At 42.9% G+C, this 17547-nt stretch overlaps 1 protein-coding gene, 1 long non-coding RNA gene and 4 other non-coding genes across 9 annotated transcripts; all 6 read left to right on the top strand.

Annotated features, from left to right (window-relative positions):
• Window positions 1-1044: 1044 nt before the first annotated feature.
• On the top strand, window positions 1045-6410 carry LOC146580469 (uncharacterized). 3 transcript variants are annotated; one of them, XM_085267226.1, is made up of 3 exons: window positions 1045-1195; window positions 3044-3792; window positions 5199-6410. In XM_085267226.1, the coding sequence occupies exons 2-3, from the start codon at window positions 3139-3141 to the stop codon at window positions 5349-5351; spliced, it is 807 nt and encodes a 268-aa protein (XP_085123352.1). In that variant the 5' UTR covers window positions 1045-1195; window positions 3044-3138; the 3' UTR covers window positions 5352-6410. The 3 variants fall into 3 exon arrangements, with proteins under 3 accessions (XP_085123352.1, XP_085123353.1, XP_085123354.1); XM_085267227.1 differs by having other exon boundaries at window positions 1082-1195; window positions 3047-3792; XM_085267228.1 differs by lacking the exon at window positions 1045-1195 and adding an exon at window positions 1237-2879.
• A 2267-nt stretch (window positions 6411-8677) lies between these two features.
• Window positions 8678-17207, top strand: LOC146580464 (uncharacterized). 2 transcript variants are annotated; one of them, XR_014891275.1, is made up of 12 exons: window positions 8678-8699; window positions 13785-13818; window positions 14086-14116; window positions 14478-14525; window positions 14715-14760; window positions 15021-15069; window positions 15312-15361; window positions 15561-15615; window positions 15965-16008; window positions 16523-16561; window positions 16761-16843; window positions 17041-17207. It is a non-coding gene; the product is annotated as an uncharacterized LOC146580464 (long non-coding RNA). The 2 variants fall into 2 exon arrangements; XR_014891274.1 differs by lacking the exon at window positions 8678-8699 and adding an exon at window positions 13148-13215.
• LOC146580468 (small nucleolar RNA SNORD29) lies at window positions 15145-15209 on the top strand. The gene has a single exon (XR_014891727.1). It is a non-coding gene; the product is annotated as a small nucleolar RNA SNORD29 (small nucleolar RNA).
• LOC146580467 (small nucleolar RNA SNORD22) lies at window positions 15730-15855 on the top strand. Its single transcript, XR_014891726.1, has one exon. It is a non-coding gene; the product is annotated as a small nucleolar RNA SNORD22 (small nucleolar RNA).
• LOC146580466 (small nucleolar RNA SNORD31) lies at window positions 16625-16696 on the top strand. The gene has a single exon (XR_014891724.1). It is a non-coding gene; the product is annotated as a small nucleolar RNA SNORD31 (small nucleolar RNA).
• LOC146580465 (small nucleolar RNA SNORD31) lies at window positions 16900-16971 on the top strand. The gene has a single exon (XR_014891725.1). It is a non-coding gene; the product is annotated as a small nucleolar RNA SNORD31 (small nucleolar RNA).
• Window positions 17208-17547: the final 340 nt, after the last annotated feature.

Below are 17547 nucleotides of genomic sequence, written 5' to 3'. Positions count from 1 at the left end.
AACAACACATTCTGTGAAGAAGTGATCTGGTGATCCTTATTTCGCCCTTATGGCCGACCATGCCACTCCACTGGCAAAGGGATACAGTCCAGCTGATCTTCTCATGGGAAGGAGGATAAGGACAACTATTCCTGTCATTCCATCACAGCTAATAATAAGCTAACAAACTTACAGACAAAAACAGAGAAAAAACTGCAACCGCAGACACAGACCACGTGACAGGCAGCCTGGATAAAAAGTGTGGAGAGAAACTGAAGTCAGTTGATTCATTCTGATATCTGGACACCGAGCGAGTGACGAATTGTCCTGTTAACGTAACCAGCTGATGATAAAGTGCTAACTGAATGAAAGAAAAATGTATATTCCAAATAATTAGATTATAAAATGATCGATTAATGCAGTATGTAAATGGTTTTTGTACTTTGGACAGGTCGCCAGACTGTCACAGGGCTAACATTTAACCCAACCTCACTAATTACATATTGTTGGACTGTGGGGGGGAAGTCCTAGTATCCAGAGTAGTATCCAGAAAGTTAACAGACTGTTCAGGTAAGCCTCTCCAGGACCAACAGGATATACAGAGTCCCCACTGTATGTTGGTGTAATGCATAAGAGTGCAATAACTGAGCTCACAGGCAGAATAAAGTTGATAGAGTTTTTATAAAAGGTTCATCTATAAAGAGCTGTTTAAAACAAAGTATGAGGTAAATCAGAGATTGAATGATCAAAGTTTCTAAGTCATAAGGCTTCGTGTCCATCTCCACCAATAAATCGTTTATTTGACCATGGAGACCCTGGCGCATTGAGCACTGAAGGCAAAACTCTGTTGCATCCCTGCAAAGCCTCTATAGCTGGATCCCGCGAGTTTACCCAGCAAAGGTAGGACGTGCGCTGCTGCTGCTGAGAATTTTTTCAGTAAGTTAATATTTGACCTGTTTAATACATGGCTTTATCTCTAAGTCAGTGTGTGTTCAAGGATGTAATGACAAGGTGTGTGTGTAGTTGGAGAGAGGGAGAGTGTTTTACAGCGTGTGTGTGTGTGTGTGTGTGTGTTCGTACCAGTGACGAAGACTCTGCAGGTCTGGGCAGGGTTGGCGTGTGACGTGTATGAGGGCAATAAGCAGCGCTCCCGGCTCCGTGTCACTCACTCAGACTCACACACCGAGAGGGGAACGAGACGAGAGCGAGAGATCTGGTAAGGCTGCAACTATTTCTTCACCTGTTGAAGGCGTTACTGTTTAATATGTGGTAGCAGGCATTTCTGTTCACTCCTGTTTAATGCTCTCACTGTTGGGCTGCTTCTCAGCCCTGTTTAATTTTTAACACTTTAATTTAGTCATCCTTTTTTTTTATTCGCCTCCTATTACACAACACCTTTCAGTCTTTATTTTGCAATCTGCACATTATATGAAACGTTACCTGCACTTCGCAAGTCTTCGAGATTTCCAGGACGCCGTTTGTCAGAGCACAGAAGGACGTTTTTTGGTTTCCTCTTCTGTTTGCCACCCTTGTAACAATCCAAAGTCTTCATTTGTTTTAAAAAACAAAGCTGATCTGGAAAGGACACCAAATATGTCTGCAGTTTCTGGTTATTAGCAGGAAGTGTACTCCTTCAGAGGAGCATTAGTGTGGACTTTGTTATTATGTAACTTGCGGTGAAACGGTTTACAAGGTGATCACAGAGGGGAGGGGAAGCGATCTTGCACTTTTTCACTGCAGGGTCAAAACCCCTGAGTACGTCTCATTTCTACCAGCAGCGCAATCAGTGATGTCACAGCAGCTGATTTCTTGCCTCATCCTGGACTAACACACGTTTGTTTGGCCGCTTTTCTTTTATTAATTAAAAGTGTCCCACCAGGCGGAGAGTACAAGCGAAGCTTTTGCTGCAGTTGCAATTCTGCCCAAAAGGGCAGTCGAGCAAGCAGTGATCATTGAGGACCTCAAAGAGGAGCGCTCTGAGAGACGCTCGTTGATTGTGTGGCTTGCATTGTAATCACTGTGACACACAGATCAGTCCACTGATCATAAAGTAGAGGTCAGAGGTCAAATGTGACATGATATTTAAGATGTAATAAGGAAGTTTCAATATGTTGGCAACAGTTTCTAATAGGGCTGCGTTAACGTGGTTAATGATTAACGCGATTAAAATGGACGAACTGCCCAAAAGGCGTTGACAGAGACATTTCAGGGATTTTGAGTCAGTCTGCGCTCCAGATGGGTTAATTGTTAATCGCGTTAGTCGTAATGACAGCATTAACGCGTTTAAGCCGCATTAACGTGTTAACGGCGAGTAACCCCTTACACGGATTGATCTGCGTTAGCTCGTTAACGCGGATTAGCCTGTTTTAACGCGCTAACGCGGATCAGTCGTGCCAACGCCACCGGCACATAACCTCGTTGGTGGAGGTAATAATGCCGCTCTTCCTGCACAGGGAGTGGAGCAGTCATCAGCCACTCCAACACAGCCAGAATATAAGGAACTCATCTAAACAACACTGTGCTTACACGGGACCCCTGAAAAAAACATGTCGATGTTTGACGCAGATTGTATGACTGACTTTCAGAACAGGTGGAGAATGGACAGACAAGCAGGTCGCTGACACCGACAGTTAGTCTGAAGTCATTGATTTTGGCTGCACATCCGGCTGTCCGACTCCCTGTGTGTTTATCTTCAGCGCTAAGAATGCTGCGCGTTCAGTTTTTTGACATCTGTTATCATCACAACCCCGATAACATTGACTCTGACCTCCAGCCTCGGTCACGGCCGCCGATATTCAAACACAGACATTCTTGTGACGCCTGCATAGCATTTCTGTTGTACAGTACTTACCATCCAGAGAGGCTGATAAAACACACACATACTCACATTGATGTGAAAAGTAATTATCTTTCGTCTATGGTCTTTTACGCTTTTTCCTTCAGCTTTTATCTCCTATCACTGTTCTTGAAATTTTGGCTGCCTGTATGGAAATGGATCGGACTGTGCGTTTGACAGAGGGCAGGGTTATGTAACAGCCTTAAACTCTAATCTCTCCTCTCTCAGTAGGAACAAACCAGGAGCAGAAAGAGTGTGTGAGAAAGTGCACCAGAGGCCAAAAGAAGTAACAGACAGAAACTCGAAGAAACTCCAACAAAAAGATGGCTATTGGCAGGAACTCCAGGATGAGCTCAGTCCGAAGCTCCATCAGGGCCCCAAAGTTTCTGGACAAATCGAGTGGCTTCTACGGTCGCCTCGACGAGCCCGAGGCCGCCACAGAGGTAGAGGAGACTGGTGTAAATGTTTGCAACATAGAGGAGGCAGTCTCGAGTGACCCATCCATCACAGCGGTGCATTGTTCTGATGAGAAGGAAGAAGGCGAGGTGTTTGGCTTCAGCGAAGGCATGATGGAAGATGACGACGAGAGCCTCCTGAGGAGGAAACCCAGCCGCCGCAGCAGCAGGTGGAGGAGAAGCTCCAGGAGGAAGCAGAAAGAGGGGAGAGCAGACGAGGACGCAGCCAGAGAGGAGAGGCCCAGCCTGGGCACGGAGGGTCCAGCTGACTTCCCCGAGGACATCAGGGTGAAGATTGAGATAGAGATGGAGAACCTGAAGAAGGTGGAGGAAGAAAATGAAAAGGCGGGCTGGGAGAAGGAACCCGTGCTCGTTCACTTCCCGGCTCGGGAGGACGCTGACGAGCAAGTCCTTATCCGAGACAAGAAGAGAGGAAGAGAAGACGAAGAGGAGGAGGAGAGGAGGATGACGAAGGAGCAAGAGGAAGGGATGAAAGCGGTGAAGAGGAAAAATTACCGCAAGGTGAGAGAAAATGTGCGGTGTTGTTTTAGGCTGCAGACTTGTATCAACTTCCTCTTCAGTTTGTCACATTTACATAAACTCCATATTTAGCTTCGCTGCGTCGGGTTAAACTTTAAGCCGAAGCTGAAGGTTGTGTAACTGCACGCCCAGCATGTGTGGAACAGAGGGGTAAAGTTCTCCCTCGCCATCCTCCACGTAATGCACTCTGGGTTATTAACTGCCATGGAAACTATCTTATCACCTTTATAACATGTTGCCACTGCGCGTCCAAGGTCCAGCGGTCACTGGTGCGTGTCACGGCACATGAAGTCACCCCCAAATGAGTTTTTCCTCTACGTCATTTTTAATGACGAAAAATTAAGCAGGTTATTGTAAAGAATTTCTGCTCCTGCTGACACACACACACACACACACACACACACACACACACACACACACACAGGTGACATTCCTGTGGCTCCTCTATCATGTCCTTTGATCAGTGGAACGAGGTCAGGTGATGCTGACCCGCCTGCTAAACCCCACACCGTGAAAAAACATTCCAGTGCTGTTAATCAGCTCCGCTCTGCAGACGATTGGTTGGTTTCTGCTCAGTGTGCGGCGCTGGTTAAATATTTAGTCATGAGTTACCACAGCACAACCCGTTTCCAGTGAGCTCATTATTTTCCAGATGGACTTTTAGACAATAATAAAGCTCATTGGTTCTTTTTATAGAAAAGGTCAATAGCGTGTCTCTTGGAATTTCCCAGGAAGCAGCCGTGCTGCGACACAACAGAAACAATCATTAATTTGTATACTGAGCACAGGAATTCCAGTGAACTCCAGGAAAAATCCTTTTATTCCATGCACAAGAAATGAGCCTAGAGCAGGATAATGTCAAACATTAACATTCAGCATATGTAAAAATTCAAAGAAAACCTTCCAGTAACACATTTATATTAAGCAAATGGCTACTTCCAGGTGTTTATTACTATTTTACCTGTTTAATGAAGCGCTTGGCCAATTTAAATTCAGCGTCTAACTACAAACTCAATTCAAGACTGAAGAGCTCAGTCACAAAACAGCTTCATGGAGCTGCTTTGATTACTGACTCATTATCGACACAAGAGCACTGAGGTCTCCTGTGGTGGGATCCTTTGGGTCCTAGCAGTTGGTGTTTGCTCCATTGTTTCACACATGCTCGATCGGACTGTGATGTAGAGTTTCGAGGGCGCTCGAGCAGCTGTGTCACATTCCCTGAGGTGTTGCTGAGCTGTTTTGTCTGTGATGCAATGTCCTGCTAGGGGAGACTGCTGCCATGGGGGAGTGCCTTTATCATTGTAACATTGTAACTACATCTGAGGTTCTTCTTGTCACCTGTCAGTGGCTGTAATGTAGCTAACCCTTACTCCTCCTGTTCCCACCAGGCCTTGGACCGAGCACTGCGCCGCGGCTGGGAGGCCTTCGTCGCCAACCTCTACAGCGTCACGCTCTCACCGGTGAACTCCTCGCCATCGTCGTCTTCACCGTCGTCGAAGAAGAAGCACCAGCACAATTCAGTGTTAGCAGAATTTCAATAGAAATGGAGATAGAGATGGACAATGAAGCTTGAGGCTTCTTAACTTTTAATAATATCAGGGTCATGCAGCGTTTTACCGCGACTGCTGCAAAGTATCGGACAATCCTGCCTGTATAACATTTACCACATGACGTGTCTGAGTCATCACCTCAGGAATATTAATCAATTATGTAACTTACTGAGTCTTGATTACTCAGCTGAACCTTTATCGCCTTATTAGGATGCACCTTAGTCAGGACACAAACTGCAGGGATCCACTTTAGCTCGATGGGCTGCTGGTTTTACAGTGAAGTCTATGAGACTGGCCTGAACAGAAATCCCTGGTCTTTATGTGACTGAGTTCAGCAGCTGCTCGTCCCCTTCTGATCTCCAGTTTTAGTCAAGTAAGAGCATTTTAGCTCTTAATATCCAGTTCGTTACTAAGAGCTCGTTAAATGATCTCTGCTTCCTTTGGTTTAGCGCTGTGAAACTCCTCGAGTGTTGATGTGTAACCAAAGGGGGTGGAAAGTTTAAAACGTAGCAGCTGACTGATGGACTTTAGCTGTGGAGTAATACATACTTCTGTAGGATTAACCGTGGTGCTCGTTGCCTAATCAGACAAGCTATTTATGAGTAAATAGTATGCAGTAAATCAGTAATTAAACTTTATTAGGGATTCACATTATTATGGACACATTCTATTATTTATGTAGGCTTTATTGCAAGTGAAAAAGACGGACAGGGTCCAACCTTGTGCAAAGGAATATGTAAGAGTTTCTATTAGAGCTTTTTAGCTTTTTCCTCATGAGGTCCCTGCGTGTGTTCTAGTGAAGGTTATTAAACCTGAAGGGACAGAGCAGGGAGGTGTAAGCTTAGATGTCCGTCCAGAAAAAGATAATGCTTATTTTTGGTCAAAAAAGTCATATTAAATAGTGCATATTTTCTCTATTTGAATGCAAAGTTGTGTCTTTTTTATGTGTTTGATTTGTAAAACTGACGACTGTATTTAAGAACTATTAATAATGGACGTTTGTAGATGTGACAAAAATGCAATAAATGGTCTTTAATTTTCAAACATTCATTCATCTATTTTTTCATTGCCCTTATCCACTTCACAGATACTGAACCAAATTTTTCAGTGGTGCGACTAAAAATAAATATTTGGTCGCACAGGTGCGACCAACTGTTCCGGTAACAAAAAAAATCTCTGCAACTCTCCGTGTGGTCAACAGCAGACACACATTATGCCCCTATCGTGGACTAAACCAATCAGAGATAGTCAGGGGCGGGACCTCTCTGATTGGCCGTGGTCCAGTTGAAAGTGCAGGTGGAAGAGAGAGGTGAGTAGCTTGAATAAAGCGATATCAATTCATTAACGGATTCCACACAAAGACCTAAACACAGAGCCGACCCGACACATCAGAATCAGCTTCGTCTTTCTCGGCTTTCTCACCCGACGGCCCGAACACGGACACGCTGTCGGAGCTTAGCGATTCTTCGGGTCCGCGCTGTGTTTACGTCTTTTTGCACTGATTCTGAGCAGCAGGTTTTGTCTCTCTCCAACCAGCAGCAAAAGAAGCAGCAAACTGCGCTTCACATTTGATCAATGTCGTCATGAATTCCCTCTGACTTTTGCTGTTTTGCTTCCACCACGATATATATATATATATATATATATATATATATAAATAAAACACCCAGCACGCCCCTGCGGGCGGTTTATCCTTCAAGCTCGGGTCCTCTACCAGAGGCCTGGGAGCTTGAGGGTCCTGCGCAGTATCTTAGCTGTTCCCAGGACTGCGCTCTTCTGGACAGAGATCTCCGATGTTATTCCCGGGATCTGCTGGAGCCACTCGCCTAGCTTGGGAGTCACCGCACCTAGTGCTCCGATTACCACGGGGACCAACGTTACCTTCACCCTCCACATCCTCTCGAGCTCTTCTCTGAGCCCTTGGTATTTCTCCAGCTTCTCGTGTTCCTTCTTCCTGATATTGCTGTCATTCGGAACCGCTACATCGATCACTACGGCCGTCTGCTTCTGTTTGTCTACCACCACTATGTCCGGTTGGTTAGCCACCACCATTTTGTCCGTCTGTATCTGGAAGTCCCACAGGATCTTAGCTCGGTCATTCTCCACCACCCTTGGGGGCATCTCCCATTTTGACCTCGGGACTTCCAGGTTATACTCGGCACAGATGTTCCTGTACACTATGCCGGCCACTTGGTTATGGCGTTCCATGTATGCCTTGCCTGCTAGCATCTTGCACCCTGCTGTTATGTGCTGGATTGTCTCTGGGGCATCTTTACACAGCCTGCACCTGTGGTCTTGCCTGGTGTGATAGACCCCAGCCTCTATGGATCTTGTGCTCAGAGCTTGTTCTTGTGCTGCCATGATTAGTGCCTCTGTGCTGTCTTTCAGTCCAGCTTTGTCCAGCCACTGGTAGGATTTCTGGATATCAGCCACCTCCTCTATCTGCCGGTGGTACATACCGTGCAGGGGCCTGTCCTTCCATGATGGTTCCTCGTCTCCCTCCTCTTTCTTGGGTTTCTGCTGCCTGAAGTATTCACTGAGCACTCGGTCAGTTGGGGCCATCTTCCCAATGTATTCTTGGATGTTCGTTGTCTCATCCTGGACTGTGGTGCTGACACTCACCACTCACCACTCACCAGTCCCCGGCCCCCTTCCTTCCGTTATATATATATATATATATATATATATATATATTAGGGGTGCAACGATATTCGTATCGATATTGAACCGTTCGATACAGTGCTTTCGGTTCGGTACGCATATGTATCGAACAATACAATTTTTTTCAATTTATTTTTTATTTTTTATTTTTTATTTTTTGTGTCCCGTTTGGATCTATAGCCATCAGAATTGTTGTCTTGAGGCCAAGAAAGATGCCAAGAGGATTTATTTTAAGTGGATCATCATATTGGTCCATTTGATTGACCTTTATTATAATTATGAATTTATTTTATTTTCAGTTGCAAACGGGACAGACATGACTGTGGGATAGGACAGGGGGAAAGAATGAAAGAAAGAGGGGGAGAGAAAGGAAGAAAACCAAAGGGGAGAAAAAAAAAGAACAATACAAAATTTGTAATTTATTTTATCAACTTTCCTTCTGACCATGCTGTCTGTGTTGAGCGCTCAGTGAATCTGCATTTGACTACTCCGCCTAGGCTCGAGAGTGCAGCCTAGGCGGAGTAGTCGAACGCAGATTCACTGAGCACTCAACACAGACAGCATGGTCAGAAGGAAGAGCGCAGGGCAAGCTAGCGAGACAGAAGTGGACCTCCCCACCCTCATTCAGATCTGGCGTTTGGAATTATTTTGGTTTTCATGTGACGTATGACCCTGAAGGTAAGCGAGTCATGGACTAAAGTAAAACAGTATGTTGGATGTGCCATGCAATGCTCAATTACATGGGTGGGAGCTAGTGTGTTAGCGCAGTTAGCTCGTTAACGTGTTGGCCGTCTAGCCCCTCTGTATAGGGTAGCTCGTTAACGGAGATTTGCCGTGTTGTGGCGTTAAGGTTATTTCAACGAGATTAACCTGAAAGCACTAGTGGGAACACAACGAATATGACTGCACATTTACACCGACATCATCCTAGTGCAAAGACAAAAACAACAAGCATGCATGCTACAAACTTTAGCCAAGTCATTTAGACAGCTGTTAGCACAGGATTCTCCTTATGGAGACCTGATATGTTTAATATGCTGCTGAGAATATAGCCCAGAAGAAGCGGATAGTATAGCTTTTATTTTGGAAAGAGACATTTCTCTGTAATAAACTCTCTTTTCCAAAGATGAGTGATTCCTCAATCAGATACAGGGCTCGCAATATCGCTAGCCCGACGTCCCGGGGCTATCTCTGCCCTGCCTGTCGGGCTATTGTAGGAAGGAAAAATATATGTCAATGCTTTTGCATTCTTTCAGAAATGTAGCTGGGTAATTATGTCATTGGGTGAGCCACTGTCAATATGTGACATATTGAAATCGTGTTTGAATTTGCGCTTGTTTTTTTGCTTTCACTTTGCAATCGCGCGAACTGTGTATAGAGAGCGACAGCACTGATCTGTGAGTGATGATAATTTGTGCACCAATTCCTCTGACATAGTCTTATTAATTGTTAGCTTACTATGCAAACATGACAAGTGAAATCTCCCGCAGCTTAAACATGTGAGAGGTTGATCGCGCAGAGAATCGCTGAGCTTATGTGAGTGCGGCAGGATATATATTTCACTACGATGACCTGGATGACTGAGAACCTTCACAGACAGATATATATTTTAGTTCTGCTGAGCCAAATAAGACAGGTCAGGGTGAAGAAGTGACAGCCAAAGAAAAGCTTACCACAAAACGGAGAAGTTATGACAAATCAGACTATAAGGCAAAAAGAAAGTGCAGCTTTATGGTTTCATGGACAAAAGAATTTCTGTGGCTGCAATATGACGAGCTAAAAAACAACACGCACAAGGGTTAGGGTTAAATTTAAAAACTGTACTTTTGTGTTAAAATATATATTTATAATTTTAATAAATGACAAATTAAAAAGGCATGAACATTTTTTTTTGTATCGAAAAAATATCGAACCGTGACACCAAAGTATCGAACCGAACCGAACCGTGAATTTTGTGTATCGTTGCACCCCTAATATATATATATATATATATATATATATATATATATGGGCATACAGGGAACGCCATAACCAAGTGTCCAGCATAGTATACAGAAACATCTGTGCCGAGTATGACCTAGAAGTCCCGAGGTCAAAATGGGAGACGCCCCCTAGGGTGGTGGAGAATGGCCGAGCTAAGATCCTTCCAGATACGGACACAATGGTGGTGGCTAACCAACCGTACACAGTGGCGTTAGACAAGCAGAGGAAGACGGCCATAGTGGTAGACGTAGCGATACCGAATGACAGCAACATCAGGAAGAAGGAACACGCGAAGCTTGAGAAATACCAAGGGCTCAGAGAAGAGCTTGAGAAGATGTGGCGAGTGGCTCCAGCAGATCCCAGGAACAACATCGGCGAGCTCTGTCCAGAAGAGCGCATATATATATATAAATTTAAAAAACATACACTTTAAAAAAATTAAAGGAAATGAACACTTTAGATCTCAGTGGGAACAAATCATGCAGATCTATACTGATATGGACTGGGTAATGTGCTGGGAAATAAAGGATCCCACATTGATAGAAATGAAAATGATCAACCTACAGAGAACCTACAGCTCCAAAGACACCTTAAAAATCAAGTTAACAAATTATGCAGCAGCTCAAAATGATACTCAGTAGTTTGTGTAGCCCCCACGTGCTTGTATGCATGTCTCAGATTGTTGGAGCATGCTCCTAATGAGACAGTCTGGTCTCCTGGTCAATCTCCTTCCAGATCTGAACCAGGGCATCACTGAGCTCCAACTCAAACATAAAGAGCTGCCCACAGTGGGTGAACCTGTGAGAAAGGGAGTGTGAGTTTCCACCAAGTAATGTGTTTGGTTCTTACAGGTCGAGTCAGTGAGCATTTCTGTTGCTCCTCTGAAGGTCAGGCGGTCTAAACTGAAGTCTGAGCCATGGCTGAACGACATCACTCGGGCTGCTCGAAGAGAGCGCAGAAAAGCAGAACGCAAGTGGGAAAAAGACAAACTACAAGTGTCTTATGATATCTTAAGAGATAGCTGGCATAAATATCAGAAAATTGTTAAGAACCAGAAATCCGCCTATTTTGCAGGTGTTATTAACGACAACTGCCATAAGCCCCGTCTCTTATTTAGTATTTTAAACTCTGTTCTTAACCCTCCCCAATCCAACTGTACAGAAGCTTCTGCTGAAACTTGTGAAGCTTTTTTAAATTTCTTTGTTTTTCTTTAATAGATTTTATCTATTAGAGCACATATTTTACCCCCTTCTTATGACCCTTCTGTTATTTTTAGCCTTTAGCATTTTTTAGCCATTTTGAACCTGTGTCTCTGTCTTATCTGGGTAAAATTGTCACCCAAATCAAGTCTGGTTCTCCCAGGGATGTCCTTCCCCCTCGTTTTTTTAAAGAAGTTTGGGACACTATTGGACCTTATATTCAAAGGCTTATAAACAGCAGCCTGACTTTAGGCGATGTACCTGTAATTTTTAAACAGGCAGTGGTCCAGCCTCTGCTGAAACACCCTGGCTTGGATGGCTCCTTCAAAAGCTGCTCTGGTTACCATGGAACGTACTGTTTCAGGTTGGATTCATCATTTGCTGTCACTATCAGGTTATTTTGCCCTCACACATGAGCTGCTGGCTGGCAGGAAGTATCAGAAACACATTGTTCATGTTGTGGTAGCACTTCATACTTCATCCAAGCACTGTGTGCTCCAGATCGATGGCTGGACGGTGTTTCATTTTCTGCCTTAAAAAAAAAAACACAGAGAGAGAGAGAGAGAGATAAAACCATGTTGTTGTTTTTTACACTTTGGAGAATCCGAGCATAATAAGCGAGACATTTGGACATTATCTCTTCATGGGGACAAGTCAAGACTAGAGAGGGGAATGAGAGATGATAAGTAAAAAAAATCATTCCTAATTTAAGGTTGTGTTCAAATCTTGAACTCAGTGAAAAGAAATCACTCCAGTAAATGAACAATGTTTAGTTTGCAATAGTCATACCCAGATCCTGATCTCGCCCACTGCTGGAATGGAGGATATTTACATGAAAGAATAACACTGTGGAGGGTGGAAGAGTAGAAAATCACGTGTTCTGAGTCAAAATTGCTTTTGCATTATTTGGCTACGCAGGTATTACTGATAGTAAAGTGCTTCGCTGTTTAAATATATGTTATGCTTTAGCTGGATAATTCTTTTCTGTCTTGTCTGATGTAGAAATTGGATTTCCCCCGCACACACACTCACTAAGGTCTGTAAAATCTGCAGCCTGTTTCTGTGTCTTTGCTGCCATCTGGTGGAGGTAAAAATGGCGCTCAATCTTAGCGGAAGTGACGTAGTAAAATCCACTCTCTGTAGGCTTTCTCCAGCTACATGCTGAGAGCGATGTTCTTGCGTTAAAAATACAGAGTTTAGGTTGTGTACAAAAGACTCTATCCAGTTTAATTCACCCATAGCTGAATACAGATGAGAGGTTTTTTTTGTTTTTTTTAAAATTAACTTTATTTATCACATTTTAGACATACAGTCAAGTAAAACAGGAATCACATAAAAGATGACATTGTGGTAGTACAATGAGGAACAGAGAGAGGGACAAGGACAGTGAGACAAAAGTGAGTACAAAAAATAAAATAAATTAAGGGGAACATAAATAAACAAAAGTTTGCAAGAGCCAAAATCAAGTTAGCAGTTTCAATCGGTTACAGATGTTAACAGTCTTGAGAGCCTTAGTGTTTTTTGATGAGGAGATTGTCCTTATATATTGTGCAAGTTCCATTTTTAATACAAGACGTTCAGGCTTTCTGCCGAGGACTTTGCTTTTGTGTATATGAAATTTTGCCAAAAATAAAACCAAATTTATAAAGAAGAAAGCATCATTGTCCTTGTCTTTAAAATTATAATAGCCAAAGATAACATCCTTATAGTATAGTTGAAGATTAGGGAGAACAGAGTCAGTAATAAACTTGTGGAAATCCTTCCAGAATTTACACGTAAATTTACAAGACCAAAACAAATGAGAAACTGTTTCAGGTTGTTCTTGACAGAAGGTACAATTTACATTTATTTCAGCCATAAATTTGGACAAATATTGTTTGGTAATACAGATGAGAGTCAAGATAAGCGTTAGCCACTCGGTGACGTTTGCCGGTGGGCGGAGTCCAACAGGCGGGACATAAAAACGAGATGCACCGCGCTCTTCTTCCACTTCCTTCGATGTTCTGGCAGAGGTAAGATTTGTGCAACACTTAGCCGCTTTAGTTCAGTTGCAGAGTTTATCCACTAACTGGATGATTTTAAAGAAAGAAACTGCTGTAGTGATGCTGCAGTTTCACGTTAGTTCACGTCTCATTTTCAGCCATTTTAAACGCTGCGTGGTGTTTTTGCTAGAAGTTTCTCTTCATTGAGCACCGACCAGATTTTAGCGTAATCTTCAACCATCCACCAGCAGAATTTAAACATTTCGACTGAAATTTCTGTCAATACTAATAAAAACATGTTCTTTACCTGATGCATCCAGTATTGAGACTTAAACGTAAAGCAGGCTTGCATTTTAATGGCTTCAGAAGTGACCGCACGGCAACTAACAGCGTCTCTAAATGATGAAACTTTTCACAGACCTGTCCTGAATGGCAGTGATTGCACTCTTTTTATTCTGATTTGAGACTCTGTTAAACTCAGTTTTCATACTGTTTCACGCGAACAGTAGCACGTTAAATTTTAGCGGTCACGTGGTAAACGGCATGGCTAGCTGGTTGCTAGCTGCAGCATGCTAACGCATTCTTTCTTTTCTTTCCAGATGTGGAGCTGCTGGAAACGTGCTTCCTGCACAGGTAATGTCTGTTTACAGATTCGCTTTATTGCATTATAAGATGGAGAGTAGGGTCATGTAACCGTATTAAATGGCATAACGTGAAAGGTCATGCTACTGTGATGACCTGTTTGAACTCTCTCACTGAATAAAAACGCTGAAGACAGCATTTCAAACTCTGAGTAGCATGAAGGAATCACCACTGATCGTCTCGTGCTTCTTCTTTTACAACTCTCTAACGGCGCCATCTTTTTTTTTTTTTTTTTTTTTTCTCCTCGTCTGGTTTCAGGCATGGCCTGTGAGGACACTTCCTACATCAGGTAATTAGAAAATGCTCCGAGTGCTTCAGATTTTAATCTGGATTAGGAATTTAAATGATCTCTCTCAGTGGCTCTGCAGTTAAACATCTGTGTGGCTATAAATGAGCATGTTGTGCTGCGGTGATGAGTCTTGGAACTCTCTCTTACTGAATCAGCGTTTTGAAGAAGCTTCTTTACCAGATTCTGAGCAGCATGTAGGCTCCAACCTGATTGTGCTGTAATGGCTCTTAAAACACTTTTATAAGACAATGACTGTGGTTTAAAGTTAAGGGCAGTGATTGAATTGACAAATCTCTAGTTCTAATTTCTTGAGGGCTTAAATACAGATCTCATTAACAAAGATTTATTTTTTTCTGTGTAGGTCCTCTGATGTGAACCCCGCAGTGTTCAGAGTGGCTTAAATTCAGAGGTCAGTTAAGATTTTCTGCCGTTGTTAAAATTCCACAGTAGGGTTTTAAGCATGATGATTACCATTAATGACAAGCATATGCCTGATTAATGTGATGTCAACCTTTAATCTGATTACCCTTTAATTTAGGATAACAAACATGTAAATGTTAGTTATTGCAAATGATTAACAGTCGTATTTCTTTGCTAGGCTAAAGTTGGAGTTGTTTCAGAAGGAAGTGATGCCAAATCCGCATGTAAGTATTAAGCTTTAATTTTTTCAGGTTAATGTGAAATTCTAGAAATTGAATCTGAAATGCTAAATTAATTTATTGGTTCCATAATGTGAGGCATTTCTGACTGTTTGAAAGGATGAAATGGGTTAGCACCCATCAAACACCTGGACGACATATGTCACATGGCAGTTTGTCACCAAAGCCCTGATCAAACATGCAAGTCCTTAATGGCACAAGAAGTAGTCCCTGCTTTTTTATTAACGGCCCAACTTCTCCTTTAGGGACTTCCACCAAATGCTTGGGGAGGAAGGCAGTCGAGAAAGTTTCAAGGTAAGGATTTAAGACTTGAATATTCTTTCTGTTGAGCTTGTCGTGCAGAGACGAGACGTCTCATCTGCAGCGCAGTTTCAGTGATGATGATACTTAGCTCACTTTGACCCGATGTGAAACGACACGAACGTCTGAGCAACTGCAGCTTTTCACTTTGAAGGATTTCTATCATCTGTGTATTTTATTTGTCATAATACAATCTGCATGGCCACTTGAGTGATGTAAATGATTTCTGTTGTCAGGTGACTTGATGACTGCTTCAGCAGCTCCATGGAGGCTTTCCGGTTTGAAGGTATGTTTAATAAAAAAAAAAAAATCTGTGCAGTTTTAAATATTCAGACCTGCTGAAAATGATGAGAGAAATTTTGGAATCTCGTTCGTCTGAACTGCTGTTGATAAAATTTAAATCTGAAGTCAGTGACGGTCCACAGGAAACACTGTGAGACTTGAACCTCCTTTCTGTACCTTGACTTGATGCAATCATTTTACAGGTAGCTGAAGTTTGGACTCCAGATGCTGCCATCACCATCCCAGCTGTTTGTCCAGGTGGGTGAACTCTGTAGCTTCGTTTTAGTGCTCATCTAGACATCTTTATGTAGGAGGCTTAGAGCTTGATGGACTCTAAACTTTTATTTAGACTGATGGGTGTCACTCAAGTTTCCTGTATGATGATACTTGCACACGTCTTACGCCTCGTGTCAATGCCAGACCTGAAAAGGTGAACCCACTGGTGTTGCCTTGGCAATAAGGGGATGACCTGTTGGGGTTACCAACAGTCTGAATGGAAACATACTGGAATTGTGAATCATCTGATGTTTATCTGCACAGGAACAAACCTGTAGCCTAACGTCATTGTGAGCAAACGTTGCTAATGTAACTTTGTGTCGTCCTTCAGGACAGAGCTGCCTGTCAAATCTGTGAGCTGGACGCAAGCCCTAGGTAGGTGCTGTGCATGTTAACATCAACAGAAAAGTGATCATAGTGAAAATAAAGGATGAATGATTCTGGTATTAAGGTCTAAAACTGTGCAGTCATGCTTCCTGTCTGATAAGACTGTGAAAGCCCTGGATCTTGACTTTAGTACTGCTGGGTTTGTGCAAATGATGACATGACACCACAGTCAAAGAGGGGGTTGACTCTACCCCCTCCAACTCAGTTGGTCTCCCCTCCTGTTGGCCTAGCATGGTGCTGAGAACCCTGACTGTTACCCCTCCAGGTGTAAGGTGACCTGCTGGTGCTCTGATGGAGAAGGAGTGCTGACCAAGGCATGGCTGAAATGAAACCTTCTGATCACATCCCAGAAATGTCATATTTAAACTTCTTTGACACTTTATAACACAGTGGCTTTGAATGCTGCTTTATAGATTTGCTTCACTAAAGTGTTAATGTCAGTCTGACAATTTCCCCAAAAGAGCTTCAGCAGGATACTTAATACTTGTCTGTCTTTAAACAGCTTTAAACACCAGATCGTCGGTTCAGTCAGTTCATGCTGGTGAGTACAAACTCTGCTTCTGTTTTAACAGCATGCAGCAGCTTAATGTCCAGTTAAAAATTAAACAGAAGTGATGAGGTTGTTTTACCGCCCCAGTCTGAAGATTCGTGACTGATTGGTATACTCTGATCTCAGCAGCTAAAATGTGTTCTCAGTCACTCCACAAGCAGACTCTACTAACACATTTCATCTATTGCAGGTTTCTTGTTTGAGGCAATGGAGTCATGTGGTCTGTGTCCAGCACCTCATGTCATGAGACTGACATTGCGCACAGTCATGATGGTGAGTAACCAGTTTAAACTGGAAAAGTTACTTAATTAGGCAACGGTTTAGTGTTAAGCAGAAGTGATGAGGTTGTTTTACCGCCCCAGTCTGAAGATTCATGACTGATTGGTGTACTCTGATTTAAAACGGACATGATCATAACATGAGCGTTCCTGCCCTCCATGTTTCTAAGTGTTTGTTTTTAAACTTTGCAGATTGGACGGTACGTGCCACATCGTGACGATGTCCTGTGTGCTGCCACCAAGATGACTGCAGTTTGAACTACACTGGAATTGTGTGGACACCTGTGATAATGTTTACATTTGTGGGGTTCTGTCACTTAAAATTTGCAGTAACAAAACAATAAAGTGTTTAAAATTTAGCAGACTAAGCAGTTTTATTTCAAGTGTGACTGTGGGGAGACTCTATAAACCAGAACATTTTAATAGTGCAAGTTTTTAGAATGTCAGGTTTCTGGCTTAAAGGGATAACACAGGATGCTTTGTGTTGTAGCACAAATTAAATCAAACCTAAATGCTAACTGTCAAAGAATTAGCTTGAGGCTGATCGATGAGATGACAAATTATGCAGAACTGGCCTGTGCAAGAATGGTGGAAAGCACCAAATTTCTCTGTAGGAGCTTGTGATACAACCAGAATTTGCAAAGAATTGCATGTCAAAGAACTTTAGACTACATAAGAACGAGCATAACAAGTTGTCTG

The sequence above is a fragment of the Mchenga conophoros genome, linkage group LG3 (genome assembly GCF_057382185.1).
Source record: "Mchenga conophoros isolate Kocher_MC1m ecotype Shallow Benthic linkage group LG3, M_conophoros_male_GT1.1, whole genome shotgun sequence".
Taxonomy (NCBI): domain Eukaryota; kingdom Metazoa; phylum Chordata; class Actinopteri; order Cichliformes; family Cichlidae; genus Mchenga; species Mchenga conophoros.
This window is presented reverse-complemented; position numbering and strand designations above follow the sequence as displayed.

Excerpts from the sequence above, each read along its gene's own strand:
- LOC146580469 (XM_085267226.1), top strand. The coding sequence starts at position 3,139 with ATGGCTATTGGCAGGAACTCCAGGATGAGCTCAGTCCGAAGCTCCATC. Across the intron at positions 3,793-5,198 it reads AGAGGAAAAATTACCGCAAG|GCCTTGGACCGAGCACTGCG; the intron begins GTGAGAGAAAAT and ends TGTTCCCACCAG.